Source organism: Rhinopithecus bieti, unplaced genomic scaffold, assembly GCF_001698545.2.
Source record: "Rhinopithecus bieti isolate Rb0 unplaced genomic scaffold, ASM169854v2 scaffold_11944, whole genome shotgun sequence".
Lineage (NCBI taxonomy): Eukaryota > Metazoa > Chordata > Mammalia > Primates > Cercopithecidae > Rhinopithecus > Rhinopithecus bieti.
Genome location: NW_016807378.1, coordinates 4,750,318 through 4,767,376, shown reverse-complemented (window position 1 = coordinate 4,767,376; position 17,059 = coordinate 4,750,318). Strand labels below are relative to the sequence as shown.

The following is a 17,059-nucleotide window of genomic DNA, read 5'->3' as shown; positions in this document are numbered from 1 at the left end:
ATTCCTCCTCTCTCACCTGCTAACGCTCTTCCTCCCAACGCCTACATATCTTACCCTCAGTATTCTCTCAAGCTTCTAACTTTCTGTTCTTTCCACTTCCCTTTTGACCTCCTCTCCTTCCAGTCAATGGCTTTAAGTACTCCACGCATGAGACTCCAAATCCGTGTTCCCACATTTCCCCTCTGGGGCTCCTGCCATGCAGTTTGCTGGCTTATGTGCCTGCCTCCTGGAAATGGGTTAGAACTTAGGGAGGGTAATAGTGACAGGGATCAATTCACAGTTACACATAATGTGACCACTGCAGGCAGGCGAGGCAAGCAAAAGAGGATTTATCATCTGCATTTTCCAGAGAGAGAGAAACAGACTCTGAGAGGCCGAGGGACTTTTCCATGGTCAGTTATCATCCATGTGGAGAGGGTTGCAGAATCTATGACTTCAGGCTTTAATCCAGAGCTCTGACTCTTAACACTATGCACTGGACACTGAATATGTTCAAAAGTGAAGCCACATGTTATTCCTGAAACTAAAGCTTCTCTAACAGACCTGTGAATCATTAGGAATGCTCTCTAAGGCCAGTCTCAGTGCCTCACGCCTGTAATCCCAACAATTTGGGAGGGCAAGGCAGAAGGATTGCTTGAGTCCAGGAGTTTGAGACCTGCCTGCCCAACATAGTGAGACTTCATCTCTACAAAAATTATAAAACATTAGCCGGGCATGGTGGACGCAACTGTAGTCCTAGCTACTCGGGAGGCAAAGGTGGGAGGATTGCTTAAGCCTAGGAGATCAAGGCTGCAGTGAGCTGTGATTGTGCCACTGCATTCCAGAGTGGGCAACAGAGCAAGACCCCATCTCAAAAAAAAATCAAAATTAAAAAAAAAGAATGCTTTTTAAAACAGCGATGTCTAGAACCCTCTTCGAACTCACTGAATTAGAATCTCCTAGGAGAGCTTTTTGTTTGTTTTAACTTAATATTTTGAAGTAATTATAGATTCACAAAAGTGCACAAGAAGTTTTCATGTGCCCCTCACCCAGTATTCCCCAATGGTAACGTTGTACACAACCACAGCACAATATGAAAACCAGGCCACTGACATGGCTACAATCCACAGAGCTTGTTCAGCTTTCTCCTTATATAGGCAGGCACTGGTTTGGGTGTGCATATATAGCTCGATGCAGTTGTGATGACAAGTGCAGCTTTGTGTAACCAATACCACAATCAAGATAGTTTACTGAACCATCACCACAATGCTCTAGAGCTTTGGTTTTGAAAGTTCTTAGGTGCTGCTCGTCTGCATCCCTGATGATGGACTACTGCACCAGGGCATTGTTCCTGCTGCCTGCCTCTTCTGGGGCAATGCACTGCCATCCTCTAAATCACCCTGGCTTGAAACTCTGAGCTGTCATTGACCGTTGGCCTGCCTGCCCATGGCTTCTCAGTCAAATGGTCCAACAGATTTTTCCTTCATAATACCTCTCAGGCCCATAACTTGTCCCTGACTCCAGGCTTCTTGACTTCTCTCTACCACTGCAATAGCCTTCTCATCCATTTCCCTTCTTCAAGATGCCCCAGCCAATATCATAAAGCATGCCCAAATTCCTCCATTGCCCAGCTCTGACCCCGTCATTCCTCTAACCAAAAGCTTTAGATAGTTATTGCCATTTACAAAATAAAGTTCAAACTCTTTAAGTTCAAATAGGAAATCCTCTATATCTGATTCACTTTTCTTATCTAAATTTCTCAAACTCAATATCAGCTTTTTCCATATGGCTTATAGTCCAAATGGTATCCTTAAGGACATGATAAGGTTCTCACCATAGGGAAGAAACGAAAGGCTCTGAGATTTCTTCCTCCTAGTGCTCCATTCTCTTCTCTCTTGTTATGTGAGAAGTTGTGCCTCTTGCTTGGGGGATGTTTTCATCCTCAAATGCTGGTTCTTCCATGCTGTGCCTCCTTACAATGTAAGACGTGAGGAGGATCAGCAGGCTGAGGTGAAGTCCAGGGATAGAGTGTGTGGGGCAGGCTAGTCAGGCTGTCTGGCGTTAGTCACTAGGGGATGGGAGTTTTCTTAGGCATTAGTTTTTTGGGTCCCAGGCTAGATGATGGTAGGCAGCCATCAGAGACAGGAGCTGAGCCCTTCCTGTCTCCCTCGTGATAGACAATTACCTTTAAGACTATGTTGCCTATTTGCATCCTTGATGCCTTTTCCTTTCTTCACGTCCACGGAACAATGAAAATCAAATGATTCTCCAGCAGTGCCCTTCAGAAATTTCTAAAATCCCCTCACAGCACTGCTCCCACACTTCTTACCATATGATGATAAAATGAAAATGAAGATTCGCTTTCTCAGATTAAATACATTTCAATTATCCAATGTGTTTCAGCTTTAATTGATAACAAATCACAAATTGCCCATCTGAACTTCTCATTACAGCAACTGATTCACTAGGAAATTTACTACCTGACACCAGAGAAAACTCAAAAGATAACACAAGCTCAGTGTTTCTGTGACACAGCGACCCAGAAGTCTATTTTGAGAAATCATGCGTTATCAGAAGTACATTCATATAAATGGCCCTGTCAAGAACACTGGTTTTTCAGCTGTCTCCAAATGTGGTCTTTAAGTCTGGAATGGTATATGATGGCACATGGGGATGCAAAGAACTAGAGACCAAGAAATGTGCACCAGGGAGAAGAGGTGGCTGGTAGTGCTGGAGAAAGAGAGTTAGTGATGTGATGGCTTCAATGAGGTGTTTGCAGGCCACCTAGGGCCTGGCTAGGGACAGATGAAACAGGGAACAGGGGATCCAGCAAAGAGGCTAGACATTTGACAGGTCTGCTGCTGTCACTGAGTTACATGTCCACTCCCATCCCCATCATCACCACCACCACAACCTCCATCACCACCAGCACCATCATCACCACCACCACTGCTAACATAACACCAGTGAACAATCTTCCAGGCAGAGGCTGAGCAACCCTACTAGGTGAAATGATGCATCATGGAAAAGAGTCACTGGACATGTTCACTGTGTACATGGTAGGGTAGGAGGTCAGGGCCTTCTATCTTATCATATTGCACTGGAATATGGGAGGGGAGAGTAGGCAGCCAGTGAGAAAAAGCCTAAGGACCAGACACCTCTGGGATGCAGAGGCCGTGCTCGGATGCAGTGAACCTTCCGAAGCACTGGCCACCATGAATTTTTCATCTATACTCCAGAGAAAGAGCAGCCACAGACAGCCTTGAGCAAATGTGAACCCCGATGCTGAACCATCGGCTTCGATGTCAGCCAGGAAGCAGGGCTCGGGCCCTGGGAAGCTCCGACACTCACCGTTACTGCTGTTGTCATCCACCAGGATGATCTCCTTGAGCAGATGCGGGGGCGTGCGTTCGATGGCTGAGTGGATGGAGCGCAGCAGCACCGAAAGTGCTTCATTGACGAAGATGAACACGATGCTCACCTCCGGCAGGCTGTCAGGAAACGAGAGGTTACGGCACCTGCAAAGAATAGCCAAGCACTTAGATTTGTGAGTGACTCAGCTAGAGTCACCTCAGGAGCCGACCCACCCCATGTCCTGGCTCCAACTTTGCTGGAGGGCTCAGGAGTCCAGATTCTTCCAAGGGCCCCTTCTTTGATGCACTTAAGGTGAGTCCTAAATGTCCAGCAGTAAGGCCCACAAGCATTGAAACAAGTTCACCCCACACCTGAGTTGAATTTGTCAGTGACTATGCCAGCTGAACAGTAATGCCATGAGCACTTAGGACAGCACATGGCAGCTGGCAGGTAGTCCCCGATTGTTTACTAGAAGAATGACTTAATGTTATTAAATCCAGTAGAATGGGAAAGGCAACCAAAGTAAATTCATAGTATTTCCAAAATGGCAGCCAACACCTAGGTGAGGCCAGACCTCAGGCACCCAGCCTCAGGAGACAAAGATGCCTCCTCCCAGAGGCTTCTACTGCCAAAATCTACTTCCCTTCACTCCAGAAGGCCTGCGACTTCTCCTGCTTCTCACTCATCACAGAAATCCAGTTTCCAGAACAGGGTTGGAGCTAGAAACAGTCTCAACATGAGGAAAAGGTAGAAGGACCAGGTCCAGTCTCATTTCACAGACGGGGAGACTGAGGCTCAAAGAGGTTGAGTTCCCACATATGGCTGCATTCTCAGTCAGCTACCATGACAGAATCCCAACTCTGGTCCTCTGACACCTGCACCAGGATCTCTCCTTGAAGGAGAAATGGCCATGAAAGAGAATGCCCCTAACTGGCCCATTTTCCCCTAGCTCTGCTGAAACCCTGAAGTCATTTGGTGGTCTCTTGAGGACTTGAGGTATTCCCCATATGAAGAGGAACACAGTTCTGAAATCAGACCCCATGAGAGGCCAGGCAATGGAAAGTGCCATGGCTCCTGAGGGTAGTTCCCTCCTCTGCAAGCATAGTCTCTGTGGGCAGGAGACCACTGCTGGTGCCCTTCCCTGCCTGACACTAAATGCTGTTCCAGAAGGCACTAAGCTCCCATTTTCCGTGTAGATGAATGAAAGAATGGGGCAGCAATCACAGCCCTGTCCCAGGCCCTGGGTTTGGAGAGGAGGGTTCCCACTGAAGGCTCCAGGGGTTTAGGGCTGGTGACCATGTTCCATTGCTCCAGAGTGGGAGGTGCAGCCAGGTCAGAACACGCAATAATGAGCATAATTGCACGGGGCTTCTGCTCGTCAGTAATTAAAGTGTTGCAGAATAGGAATGGGCCTGCTCTTCTTTAATTAGGAAGGCTGCAGGATAACCAGCACTGAGCAATTTGGACAAATCACCATGGGGCCCCAGCCTGCTTAAGAGCATGAGATTAATAAACTAAGATCAGCATCTCTATGGTTACCAGAAATGTACAGAAACTTTTCCCATTCTATTTCCAGCTCTCCTTCTTTCTCGCCAGAGAGGAATGAGGGAAAGAAAGAGTTGAGTCTTTTCCCAAATCTACTTTGTACTTGTGATTTTAATAAAACCAGGTTAATAGATTGGTGTAGAATTCATTTGTTCATGCATTTAATGGAATAGATATATATTGAGTATCTTCCTCTAGGCAGGTAGTCTTACAGGCACTGAGGGTACAGCAGGAAGTGGACACAGTCCCACAGTCCCTGTCCTTATGGAGCTTATGCTTTGACAGAGAAACAGATAAATATGGAAGAAAAAATACAATTTCATGTAAGTGCTAAGATGAAAAGAAACTCTAGGCAAGAGAACGGGATGGTGCCCTGGCAGCTGTTGTAGAAGGAGTGGTCAGGAAGGCCTCTCTGAGGAAGAGAGGTTGGATCAGAAACTTACATGGCATGCAAAAGTGAGTCGTGCAAGGGTTCTGTGGGTCCAACGGAACAGTGCTGTGGCTGAAGAGGAGGGAACCAGCTGATTTGACAATGATGAAAGAATGAAGGGAATAGAGAGGGAGGTGAGGGGAGGAACTTGAATGAAGGAGAAAGACTAGCATGCCTTCTGAAGCTCATCAGATCTTTTTCAATATTTTAGAAAAGAAAACTGTGAATACAATTTTCATAACAGCAATTAAAAGATTTGTGGTTGACAGTCAAATAAGTCCTCTAGCTAGTATTTATTTATGGTGATCAAGACCAGCAGCTGGGCTTTCCCTAGGCACGGAAACTGACAGAGATGAGTATTAACACACACACCATTTGTTAATTGCATTTAAAAAGTAATATCATATGTGGCCAAATAAATAGCACATGAATTCTTCTTTTATATAAAGTATAATAGACAGCTCCCAAGAAGGCCAGTGGATTGGTACAAGTTCACTGTCCTCCCTACTAAACTCCACCAGCAATGAAGACTTTGCTTCTGTATCTCTCTGCACTTCCCCAGGGGGTCTGCTCTGCGTTCCCAGAGCCTCACTATCCAAATCTCCAGGGTGTTCAGAGATAGGGGTTAACTGTTTCCCCCTACTCTCTTCCCTTCTTAATTCTGAACATAGTGCCCAGTCTCCCCCATCTGGGGAAACCAATTTTAATTCCTCCCTGCAGCAGCCATGATGGTTTGAGCTGCCAGTCTCTGGAAGCTGGTCTCCTGATGGTCTTTCTCCATGCAGAATGAAATGCTGTATTTGTTTAATAAGCTAAGCCCTGCTGATCACAATTTTCGCATGAAAGACTTTTGAACATAAAGTTTTCTTAGGAAAACTCATTTGAACATAGCTGAACACACTCTCTAGTGCGCCACATTCAAACCTGTTTATTGTCTGCCCCGCTCTACTAGAATGAAGCCCCCTGACAGCAGGAACTTTGCTTTTGGACTGTGCTGTCTCCTAACCTTGGACTACAGTCTGGCACTTAGTAGGCACTCCATGAATGTTTATGGAATGAAACAAATCTAACAAGCTTGCTTATTTTATCTACGGCCTACATTTTGAGTGCCTGCCGCTGATGTCGGACTGCTCCTTTTTCTTACAAACCTCCTCCCTTGGAAGGAGAGTCAGGTCCTCCCCCCGCCAGCAGGCTCCTGTTCTCCCGTGCTCCCTCCTCCTACAGGAATGGCCCCAATTCCTCACATTGGAAGTCTCCAGAAGTACTCAGTTTCTTTACACTGTAATCCCTCCAGGCCAAATGCCCTGACCTCCTTAAATCCTTCTTTTCTCTTCTCTCCTGGACTGCTGGGGCCTCCTGGTGATAGCCATGCTGCTGCTGTGGCCTCTCTCTTGGCATCAGGAGACACCTTCCCTCAGCCTTCAGTTTCTCAACACCTGACCTAAGGTGGCCCTGGGTGAGCAGAGCAGAGAGGTGAGGGGCAGGCAGGATAAGGAAGATGATGTGGGGGGATTGTTTTAGGGAAAGCGTTTGAAGGGGATGAAGTCACCCAGATGCTGTTCCCAGCTCTGCCCCACCTTGCTGTGTGACCATGAATGAGCCACCTTCCCTCTCTGCTCTATGTCTTGGTCACAGAATAAGGAAGTGGGAGGAAAGGATCACTCAGATGGCTTCTCTCCACAAGATTGAGGCTCTTATATCTCACATGTTTTCCAGCTTCCCCTCCCTCCCAACCCGCAGACGCCACAAGAAACATCCCCTTGCTACCATCATGACTACATAGGGTGACCAACTCGTCCCAGTTTGCCCAGGACCTTCCCAGTTTCAGCACTGAAAGTCCTAAGCACACCAGGTCAGGCGGTACCCCATGCCTATACCACTAGCTCTGAGGGCACAGACTGGCCTTGCTCACACCCTCCTGCCCACTGCCCCACACCATGATGCAAGCAGCAGGTCTTCCATTGGTATCTGTTGAATAAATTCCCTTTCAGATTCCCCAAAACACCTTTTCACCTCAACACTGAAGCAGAACGTACATTGCTGAAGGGTAGGGGCAAAAAGAGAGAAGAAGAAGAACACGTCAAGAAAGACATCTACATCCTTCCTGGTCATGCCATCCTCATCACTGCAGACACTGAACTCAGGAGAAGGCTTTGTGCTGTAGTCTGAGTCACCTTGAAAAGAACATGCCTCCAACAGCTGTGTGGGAGAGGACTGCTCCGGACCCACGCCCAGAGCTTTTGCTCCAGAGTCCAACCACTTTCTTGGCCTGGCAACCAGCACTGACCCGGTGGACTTTGCTCCCAAATCTGCACTGCTAAGATGCCCTCCCAGAGCACCTGGATTTTCCAGGATTGGGCCACCCACACACTCTGCTCCAGTTCTGCCATAGTTGGGACCCTCCCAGAGCCTCCCTCCCCTCTGCCCTGATGTCTGCCTCTGCACTTGCCTCTCTGCTCACCTCTGCAGGGAAGGGCTGAGGACACGGAGCTCTAGGAGTCACACTCTGGGACCAGCCCTTCTGTGTTTAAGCTCCTCGAGAACTCACAACTGCACGAGACTGAGCCCATGCTCATTTTGAGAACAGGAACACTCTCCTATAAAATTAAGCCATAAAAACCTCCCTTTTTACTTTTATTCTTGTTCAAAGCTGAGCCATTTTCCACTAGAGATAAAAAACAAGGCATTTCTGAGAGGGAAGGGATATGACTGTCTAATAAGCTGGAATTGATGGTCATGACAGACTCCGTTCTATTGAGTTCTGCACACAGAAGGAGATGCAGGGATGGGGAGCAACAACTTAGGGGGCTTCTCTGCAGAGATCCCCCAGGACTGTTTGGAGATATGTATGAGGCAAATTTATACCAAGGGCTTCAGTGCTGTACGATCATGAGAGGCGGGGAAGCAGTGGAGGAATAAGTGAGGTAAAGCCCAACTCTCGGCCACCTGATAAGACCCAGGGCAATGGCCAGACCTCATGCGCTACAGCCGGACACCTCCACCTTGGATTGGCAGACCCTCCCCTGTTTGACCTCAGCAAGTCTGCAAGGTCCTAGTCTATCAGAGTGAATTGTTCATAGAGGCTGCTTGACCTGGGGGTGGGGGATGGGAAGAGTGAGCAGGCCCCTTCTAGAATGAAGACCAAAGTAGACTGAGAACTGGGGTCTGTCTGCCAAGATGCACTGGGAACAGCATCCAGCTATGCCAGGGTTCTGGGAGTGGAGGCTGGGCCCACCTGACAAAGCAAGTGAGACGGTGGCACTCCAGGCAACCACTCCTCTGAGGGGATCGTCCTGGTCCTGCTTTCTCCCCAGGCTTTTCCTGGAGAGTCCCTCCCCTCTCAGCTGTAGTCAGCACACAAGGGTTCAGGCTCACTAACCCCCTGGGACGTACACCCAGGGAGAGGGTCTGGCCCCAGGATCGGCACTGTCTTCTTGGCCCTCATGGCCACCATGGCCTCACTCCAGCCTCTGTCTCCTACCTGCACCCATGGGACTAGCTTGATTCTCCTCTGGCCTTACGCAGATACATCTAGCTTCTTCCAGATCTTTCCAGATTAGATTCCCAGGCCTGTCAGTTCCCAGACTGCAAGACATAATAAAACCAGAGGATGAGGGCAGTGTGATGGTTCCCATTGGCCAAGAGAACAATCAAGACTGTCCCTCCTTCTGGCTGGTATCTGTATCCCCATAGCCTCTGAAGCTAAGAGACTGCTGGGTGTTTGCTGCCCCATGCAGAATACTTGGAAATAATACTAAAAACTTCCATTTACTGTTTACCATATGCCAGAAACCATGCCGAGACTTGTTCAGATGTTTTGACTATTTTCCCCATTGTATTCCTTTCCACAATCCTATATGGTAAACAGCATTATTATCCCCCATTTAACAGCTGAGGGAAATAGAGTTGAGATGGTAAGTTATCTTCCAGGGTTTAAACCTGGGCTCCTTTGATTCCAAAGCTTGTCTTCATAACCCTGCTGAATGATGATTTCCATATCTTCCTTTCCATACCCACCCAGAAGTGCCGACTGTGAGACAGTGGTGTTGTGTCACTAGCAACACAGACCTTGAGGGAGGGGTGAAATGAAGGAGTTGTTTCCAGGCTGCCAAATGTGCATGAAGAATGGAGAGGCTGTATTCTATCTAGCAGGACAATGTGGACAAATACGATCAACACTACTGAGCCTCTGAAGCCCAACACTGTCTTCCTGTGACACTCCTGCCTCCAATATGTACAATCCCGGTGACTCCTTACACCGAGGCTGCTGTGTCTTCTGCTGTGTAGCATCTCCATTTGACTCACAATTAACAGGACCAGTGACTGATTTCCTGATCCCCAAGTAGCCATCAAAGAGCTAGCTGTGGGCCTATGAGGCAGCCTAGCACAGAAACTCTGCGTAGCTGGATCTCGTAATGTTAAAGAATGACCAGTGGTCCTGTCCAGCCTTTCTCATGGAGGGGCTGAATGTAGGAGATCCTAAGAAGGTGATAAGTGAGGCCCAGCGGAGCAGAAATGATGGATAGGAAGAAGGACGTGTCAGTGAGTGAACCGTAGACGTGGACATGAAGTCACTGTTAGAAACACAGCAAAAGTGGGGCAAAGAGGATGCAGGCTGGAGTTGTCCAGGATGTCTTGAACCACGCTGCCTCCTCCAGAGCCTGCCTGTGTGGCTTCTGATTGTGTGATTGTGGGCCTTCATTGGCCTTCAAAAAATCCCAACCACCTGTGGTTACCTGCATAGGTTTGGTTCCTTGCTCCCTGAGAACACATACATAACCCAGTAGAGAAAGACCAATTCCCTTCCCGGGTGGATTCCAGTTCCCTGTGAGACTCTCACAGATTCTGCTTTTCCTTCACGCCGTGTACATGCTATTGCAATGTGTTTTTATATGTGATCATTTAACAAACGTCAGTGTCTCCACTAGACTATAAGCTGCACAAAGTTAGGGCCATGTCTGCTTTGCTCATCAGGTATCCCTAATACTGGGTATGAAGTTCAGCATAGAGTAGAAATTTAGAATGCACCTGGTGATGGACTGAATGAACACATGAATATATGAACAGTAGAAAGAATTCAGGTCCATAAGGGCTCTGTGGATGGGAATTCCACCATGACCTGATGGGAATGGAATCACTGAGTCGTACATTTATCCCTGCCTGACTGCAGCAAGAAGACTAGATCATCCCACAAGTCAAAGGGGTGAAGAACAGGATAATGGAGGCAGGGTGGGGACACTAAGTATATCCAGGGACTTCAGAGACTTGGCAAGACACTACATCTGGCCCAAATATGGAAGAGACAATGGACATCTGCAAACCAGGAGTTCTGCAATGCAAGAGAAATCGGGCAGGCCTGCATCTAAGAGCAGAATTTGGTGCAGGAATTGCTGATGAGTAAACTGCTAAGTACATGTGATCATCAAAACATCCAACTTTCATCCAGAGGCAGAAGTTCAACCATCATCCTTTCAGGTGAATTTGCCAATTTAGAGAAAGGCTCTGCTATGTAAAATGTAGATGGAAAATAGGAAAAAATGGAAGAGAATCATTTACAATGTAAGCAACCAACAGGAAGCAGGGATATCACTTGTCCCTAAGACATCTTAGGGATCTGCGGAATGTGGGATCCCCGGGCTGAATGAACAGCCACCCAGGGAACAAAAGCCAGCTGGCTCTGATGGAAAAGCCACATTAGGGACTCTCTATGTGGTGGGTTTGTCAGTGAGCAGGCCAGGCCTGTAGCACCTACAGCTGAGGAAGGTGGGACAGAGCAGATCTGCTGGGGCAGGGAAAGGCAGGTCCTAATAGATCCACCGGGACAGGGGAAGGTGGGTTCTAAGGAAGAATGGGGCAACTTTGCTCTCTAGCAAAGCCTGGCTCAGGGCTTGGCCTCTGACGCCCAGAACTCTGGGGCTGGAGAGAAATCATTCCCCAGGGACTTCTGTGTAACCTGTCCTGCAGTGCCTGTCTGGTCCCGCTCTCATCTACTGCCAGGGCAGTGTCCTGTCCCATGTGCTCTATGTCCACATAGCAGTCCTTCAGGTTATAAAAGTCATGATCATGTTCACTCAAGTCTTCTCTTTTACAAATCAGAGACCCAGATAATAAAAGTGACTAAAAGTTAAATAGCAGTTCCTATGTGTCAGGAAGTGGCCCATGAGCTTTACACACATTACACAAACTTTGCAGTACCATCCCTAACTTACAGATAGGAAAACCAAGGCACAGAGAGGCTGAGCAGCTTGTTACTCAGCTTATAAATGAGAGACCTGGCCTCGGAAAGCAGGGAACCAGGTTTTAACTACTACTCTATAATCTAAACAGAAATCTCACCTGTTTGTCATACTACCCAATTTCTCTTCTGGGTTGTCCTCCTGTAAATACTTCACTTTCTCAGTATCTCTTAAAATCCAATTCTGCAGTTGTGATCTGAGCAGCAGAGTAGAACAAAGCTATCACCTCCCTCTTTTAAAACATTATACTTCTATTAGTATAGCTCAAGATTATATTTCTTTTAAGAATAACATCAAAGTCTTGGCCCATGATGAAATTAACATTAACAAGAACCAGAAGTATTTTCCAAAGCGCTTTAGTTAAAGAGTGTTTTCCCCTAACTGTGTTTGTACAGTTAGCATGTTCAACCCAATAGCAAAATCATGATTAAGAATGTTTACTTTAACCCTTTGTCCTTAAGCTGCCTTCATGGAGAACACATTGTCCATAGGACTCTGGGTCTCCTCCACAAAGACAAGATCCCAAACTAGAAAAGCTCACCTGGGCAGGGCTGGGCAGGGCAAGGTGCTAAAGTAGTGTCCTGGAATCATCAGACCTGTATAAAAATACTGGCTCTGCTACATAGCACCTGTGAGAATTTGAACAAGTTTCCTAACCTTGTGAATGTTCAGTATTCCCTTTATAAAATCGGAATAATAATAACAACCCCAGAGGCACGTGAGGATGAAGTTAAATAGGAAAGTGGATGTTAAGCGTTTGCATAGAACCTGGCACACAGGAAGTGAGCAGGTGACGGCTTGTGAGTCATTCGCTCATGCGCAGCAACTCTGGGACGGTCCAGCACTCACAGCCTACCTGCTCCTGCTGGAGCCATCTCCCTCCTCCCCCACGACCAGCTACAGAATTTGTGGGGCCTAGTGCAAAAGGAAAACGCAGTGCCTCTGTTTTAAAATTATTGTTATGAACTTTAATAGAGCGACAGCATTAACCAGCCATAGAGCCTTTCTGGCGCTAGGATCCGGCTGTATACTGTCTTGGTTTCCTAATACTAATGCTGTAATACTAATCACTGTAACAAATGATTACAAACTTGGTGGCTTAAAACAACACAAATTTATCATCTCATAGTGCTGGAAGTCAGAAGTCCAACACAGGTCTTGCTGGGCTGGAACTGGGGTGTGCAGCACTGCATTCCTTTCTGGAGGCTCTTGGGAAGACCCATTTTCGTGCTTTTTCCAGCAACTCAAGGCTGCTCACGTTCCTTCCCTCGTGACTCTCTCCCATCTTCAAAGCCATCAGTGGCCACTCAAGTCTCTCAAATTGCCAGTTCTTGTTGATATTTTGCCTACCTCTTCCACTTTTAAGTGCCCTTGTGGTTAGACCGGACCCAGACAATGAATCCAGGAAAACCTCCTTAGTTTAAAGCCATCTGATCAGCTACCTTCCTTCCATATGCAACCATAATTCCCCCTTGCCGTGTAACATTATATACTCATAGATGTGGGGGATTAGGATGTGTACCTCTCTAGGAGGCCATTATTCTGCCTACCCATGAAGCCAGGACCCCCAAAGTTCAAAGATCCCAGATGTCTCTCTAGAGTCTGGACTGTTAAAACAACCTTGCTCACCGAACACTCACAGCCCCATGAGATGGTCCCTAACCTGCTCCCAGACAGACCAGTGCCCCTGACTCTGGGCTGTATTCTCTCTTTGCTGTAGTCCTGTGCTGTTCCTTATCACTTTGATGCTCACAAAGGATTATCTCCAGCTCCAGACCCAGGGTTCTTTTGTGAGCCTGTGTGTGGATCTGTCCCAGTTGCCCCCACCTAGGGCTGCAGAACATATTCTGACCCCCTTTGCCAACCCCTCATGTCCTAACCCCAAGCCCTAACCCACCTGTCAAACCCAAGAGCAAGTGTATCCTAACCCCTGGGAGGGAGGGACGTGGGCCTCAAGGGACACTGGTGAGAAGGGCAAAGTCATTATTGATAAGGCTCAGGAGCCTCTGAAGATCTGCTGGCAAGAGGCAGGAGGCAGGGCCTGCCAGAGTCTTTGCCCTGAGCTGCCTTGGAGGGCGGCCATAGAGTTGCCATGGAAACACAACCCTGGAGCTTGAGACCGGAGCCCCCGCTTCTCCTACCCACACCCATGATCCCTTAGACTTTCCTGTGCCCCTTGTTTGGAGACAGTCACTTCTTGGAGAAAAGAATGTGACATGAGTCTGAGGCCAAAGCTGCAGAACTGGAGAGCACACATGTGCCACCTGCCTGGCCTGGCTGTCACTAGGGTGGGAAGCCCACCTTTCCGAACCATCTGACATTGGCTAGCTCACTTCAACCCTGCACCATCCTCCTTCTCCACAACTCACACCCATCTTCTCAGTGACCTCCCAAAAGATGTCCCCTCCTCCTACCTCTCCACCCCTTGGGCAAAAGACTTCCTCAGTCATTTTCTCACATCTCCATTTTTCAAAAAGGAATGATGTTTCACTTACACACGGTAAAATGCACAGAGCTTCAGTGTATAGTTCAATGAGTTTTGACCTGTGTACGCCTCTGTAGTCCACACCCCAATTGAAACTTGATGTTTCCTTTTTCTCTTCTTGCCCCTCCTAGATTATTTTGGAGTCTACCAATAAGGAGAAAGAGGGTAGACACCGAGAGGCAGGAGGAAGCACACAGAGAGAGCCACAGGACATCTGGAGCCTGCAGCTGGGGCTATGAGGGATGGAGCTGGGTCCAGCCAGGCTGGGATGAAGCCTTTCTGCCCTTCAACCCTGAGACTAGGTATCTTCCCAGACCAGGAAGGAAGCAAGTGAACCCCTGCCCAGCCCTGGCCAAGGCCCCCCATGGATAAGGTCCGGGAGGCTTCACCAGAGGAGTCTGAAGTGTCCTGCTTCCCCCAGGTCTTCCCACCTGGATGGCTGAGGGGTCTGCTCTACTGCTGCTGCAACACCACAAGGAGGATGAATGGCATTTTGATTTCTCCAGGAGCCAAGGGGTCTGGATGCTTGAGGAAGTTTGTCCCCTCTTTGTGTAGATGAGGTTGGAAAAACTGTGCACTTCCTATGCCTGTTACATATTCATAGGTGTGGGGGATTAGGATGTGGACATCTTTGGGATGCCATTATTCTGCCTATCCATGAAGCCAGGAACCCCCAAAGTTCAAAGATCCCAGATGTCTCTCTAGAGTCTGGACTGTTAAAACAGCTCTCCCCAGGGGAGTCGGTACAGGGAGGTGCCTTGCAGATGCCACCCTCCAGGCCCTGCCTCCCTGCCACAGAGGCACCAGAGGGACAGGGCTTCTGTGGCCATCACGTCCAGGCCCCTGCCTTACTAAAAGCCTGCGAGGACAAGTCCTCCCCGCCATGGAGGCTGGGAAATGGTCAGCAGACTTTGTGACTACCTCGCCCTCCCATCACCTCTGTCTGGGTTCCCATCTCAGTGTAAACTCCAGGAGATATCCGTCTGGTGCTTTGTTGAGTGTCTGGCACACAATGCGTGCTCAGTAAATGTTGGCTGGATGAAAAAATAAATGGGCCTAGCAACTGGCTGGACCGATGTTTTTCCTTCTACTTGTGTCCTGTCTTGTGTATAAGGCACTGAGCACAGTGTGGTCCTATCTAAGCCACATGACAAGCTGGGTCAGATTACATCTTTCAGCACCAAGAAAAAAAGGAGACAAAGTAACTGACTAGCTAGAGGTGAGAGAAAGGAGGGTGGGCAGGATTCTGAACACTCACTTTCTGATCCAGGAAGGAAGCCAAGAATAACATCAGGGTTAGAATTTGGAAGAGTAGAGCCAAGAATACCAAGAGCAAAGTACACAACACAAGCAGCAGGGACAGAAGTCTCGAAGAGCAAACCAGAATTCACAAGAGGCACAGGGACTCCGGCTATGGCAAGAGCCACACAGCATGAATCTTCCCGAGACTGCAGTGACTGTGGGCTTCCTCTCCACATGCTGACCCACTCTCTCAGTCCAAATCCCAACATTAGCCAGAGCCCAGGCATCATCCTAAGCCTTGGCAACAAGCCTTGGTTTCATGTTCACTAAAACAGTTTTTTCCAACATGTAGACGCCAACCTTCCTTCTTCCAAAACTGATCAGTAAATGCTCACTGCTTTATTGCTAAAGTGGGCCTGCCGCTCCCATTAGAGTGACACAAATGGACCCCTCAAGGCAGTGTAGGACAGTGGTTACATGCCAAATTCCGTTGCCAGACCACCTGCCCCAGCTCCGCCACTAGTGACCTTGGGCAGGAGATATCATCTCCCCATGCCTCAGTTTCCTCTTCTGTAAGATGGAGGCTAATCATAGGACCTACCTCAGAAGGTTTTACTGTGAAGACTCAAGGAGTTCTTATAAATTAAGTGACAAACATATGCCTGAAAACATGGCTCATCCTATATAAATGTTTGCCAGTGTCGTTTGAAATAGGATAAGAGTAAAATTTTGAAAAGATGTTTCCAAAATGAATTAAGCAGGATGAGCCAAGCAATGGCCTTGTTACAAGGCAGGGATGTTTTTATGGAAATTAACAGACAAAGGGAGGCACTGTTTTACCTAAGCACATACTTGTTTTGTGTGGTTCACCAACAGCTCTCCAATCCTAGGCATGCGTCTGGCATGTGAGCTGAAATAGAGCTAGACAGAGCCTTCCAAGTACATGTGCAAAGAGAACCCTCCGTTGTTAAAGCCACTTTCACAGAGCCCTCCCTGAGGAGCGAGGAGGCTCTGCTCTGCCTTTTATCAGAGATTATGTTTTTCTCTCTAGAAAAAGGGGCTGACAGAAGTTGCTTGGTGCCACGGGGGAGGTGTGGAAGCTCCACAGACTGTAAAGTTCTGTGCAGAGGGAAGGTATTTCTATAAGGACGATTGCTCCTCTCCAGCAGCTCAGGAGAAAACTGCAGAATTCTGCCCACCTAAAGTCCTTCAAAGTTCCTCCCTCTCTCAGGCAAATTCCTCCCACAGGTGAGAGTGGGTGGGCACTTCTCTCAGTCAAAGATGAAGGGCTCCCACCTGGGCTCTTATTGTGCAGCATTGTGCACAGTCAAAATAAACAGTGGTAGGCCGATGTCAAAGCCACGATCCGGCATCTAAGACATGGGTTCAAGGCTCAGCTCAGCTGCTTATCTTACTGTGTGACCTCAGACAACACTCTTTCTGCTCTTCTGTTTTCCTCAACTCAAATGGGAAGAATCTACCATTGCCTGGTGTACCTTCACTGCAGTGTTGACGTGGTCCAAATGGGAAGGTACTATCGGCACGTCCAGCACTGTGTGAATCCCAGTTGTTGTTATAACCAGGTGACAATCTGTAAAATCTACCCTTTCCTTGGCTTCCTTTTCATTTTCCCTTTGATTTTGAACAAATATGTATTGAGCTGTGCCTGTGTTTTGTATCAGATTGACTGAAAAGTCCACGGCTCTTCTTCTGGCCGAGGTCATGGCCAAGTCCCCTGCAGGAACTAGAGGGCCCTATTTCTGATTACCCCTTCTCCAGAGCCCCTAT

General features: G+C 47.9%; 1 protein-coding gene across 2 annotated transcripts in view; it reads right to left on the bottom strand.

The window, feature by feature from the left end:
* GALNT18 (polypeptide N-acetylgalactosaminyltransferase 18) overlaps positions 1-17,059 on the bottom strand; it is a 359,386-nt gene that overhangs the window by 162,213 nt on the left and 180,114 nt on the right. For both annotated transcript variants that reach the window (XM_017881607.1, XM_017881608.1), the window contains exon 3: positions 3,331-3,497. In XM_017881607.1, coding sequence (XP_017737096.1) covers positions 3,331-3,497 — 167 coding nt within the window. The remainder of the gene's footprint in view (positions 1-3,330; positions 3,498-17,059) is intronic.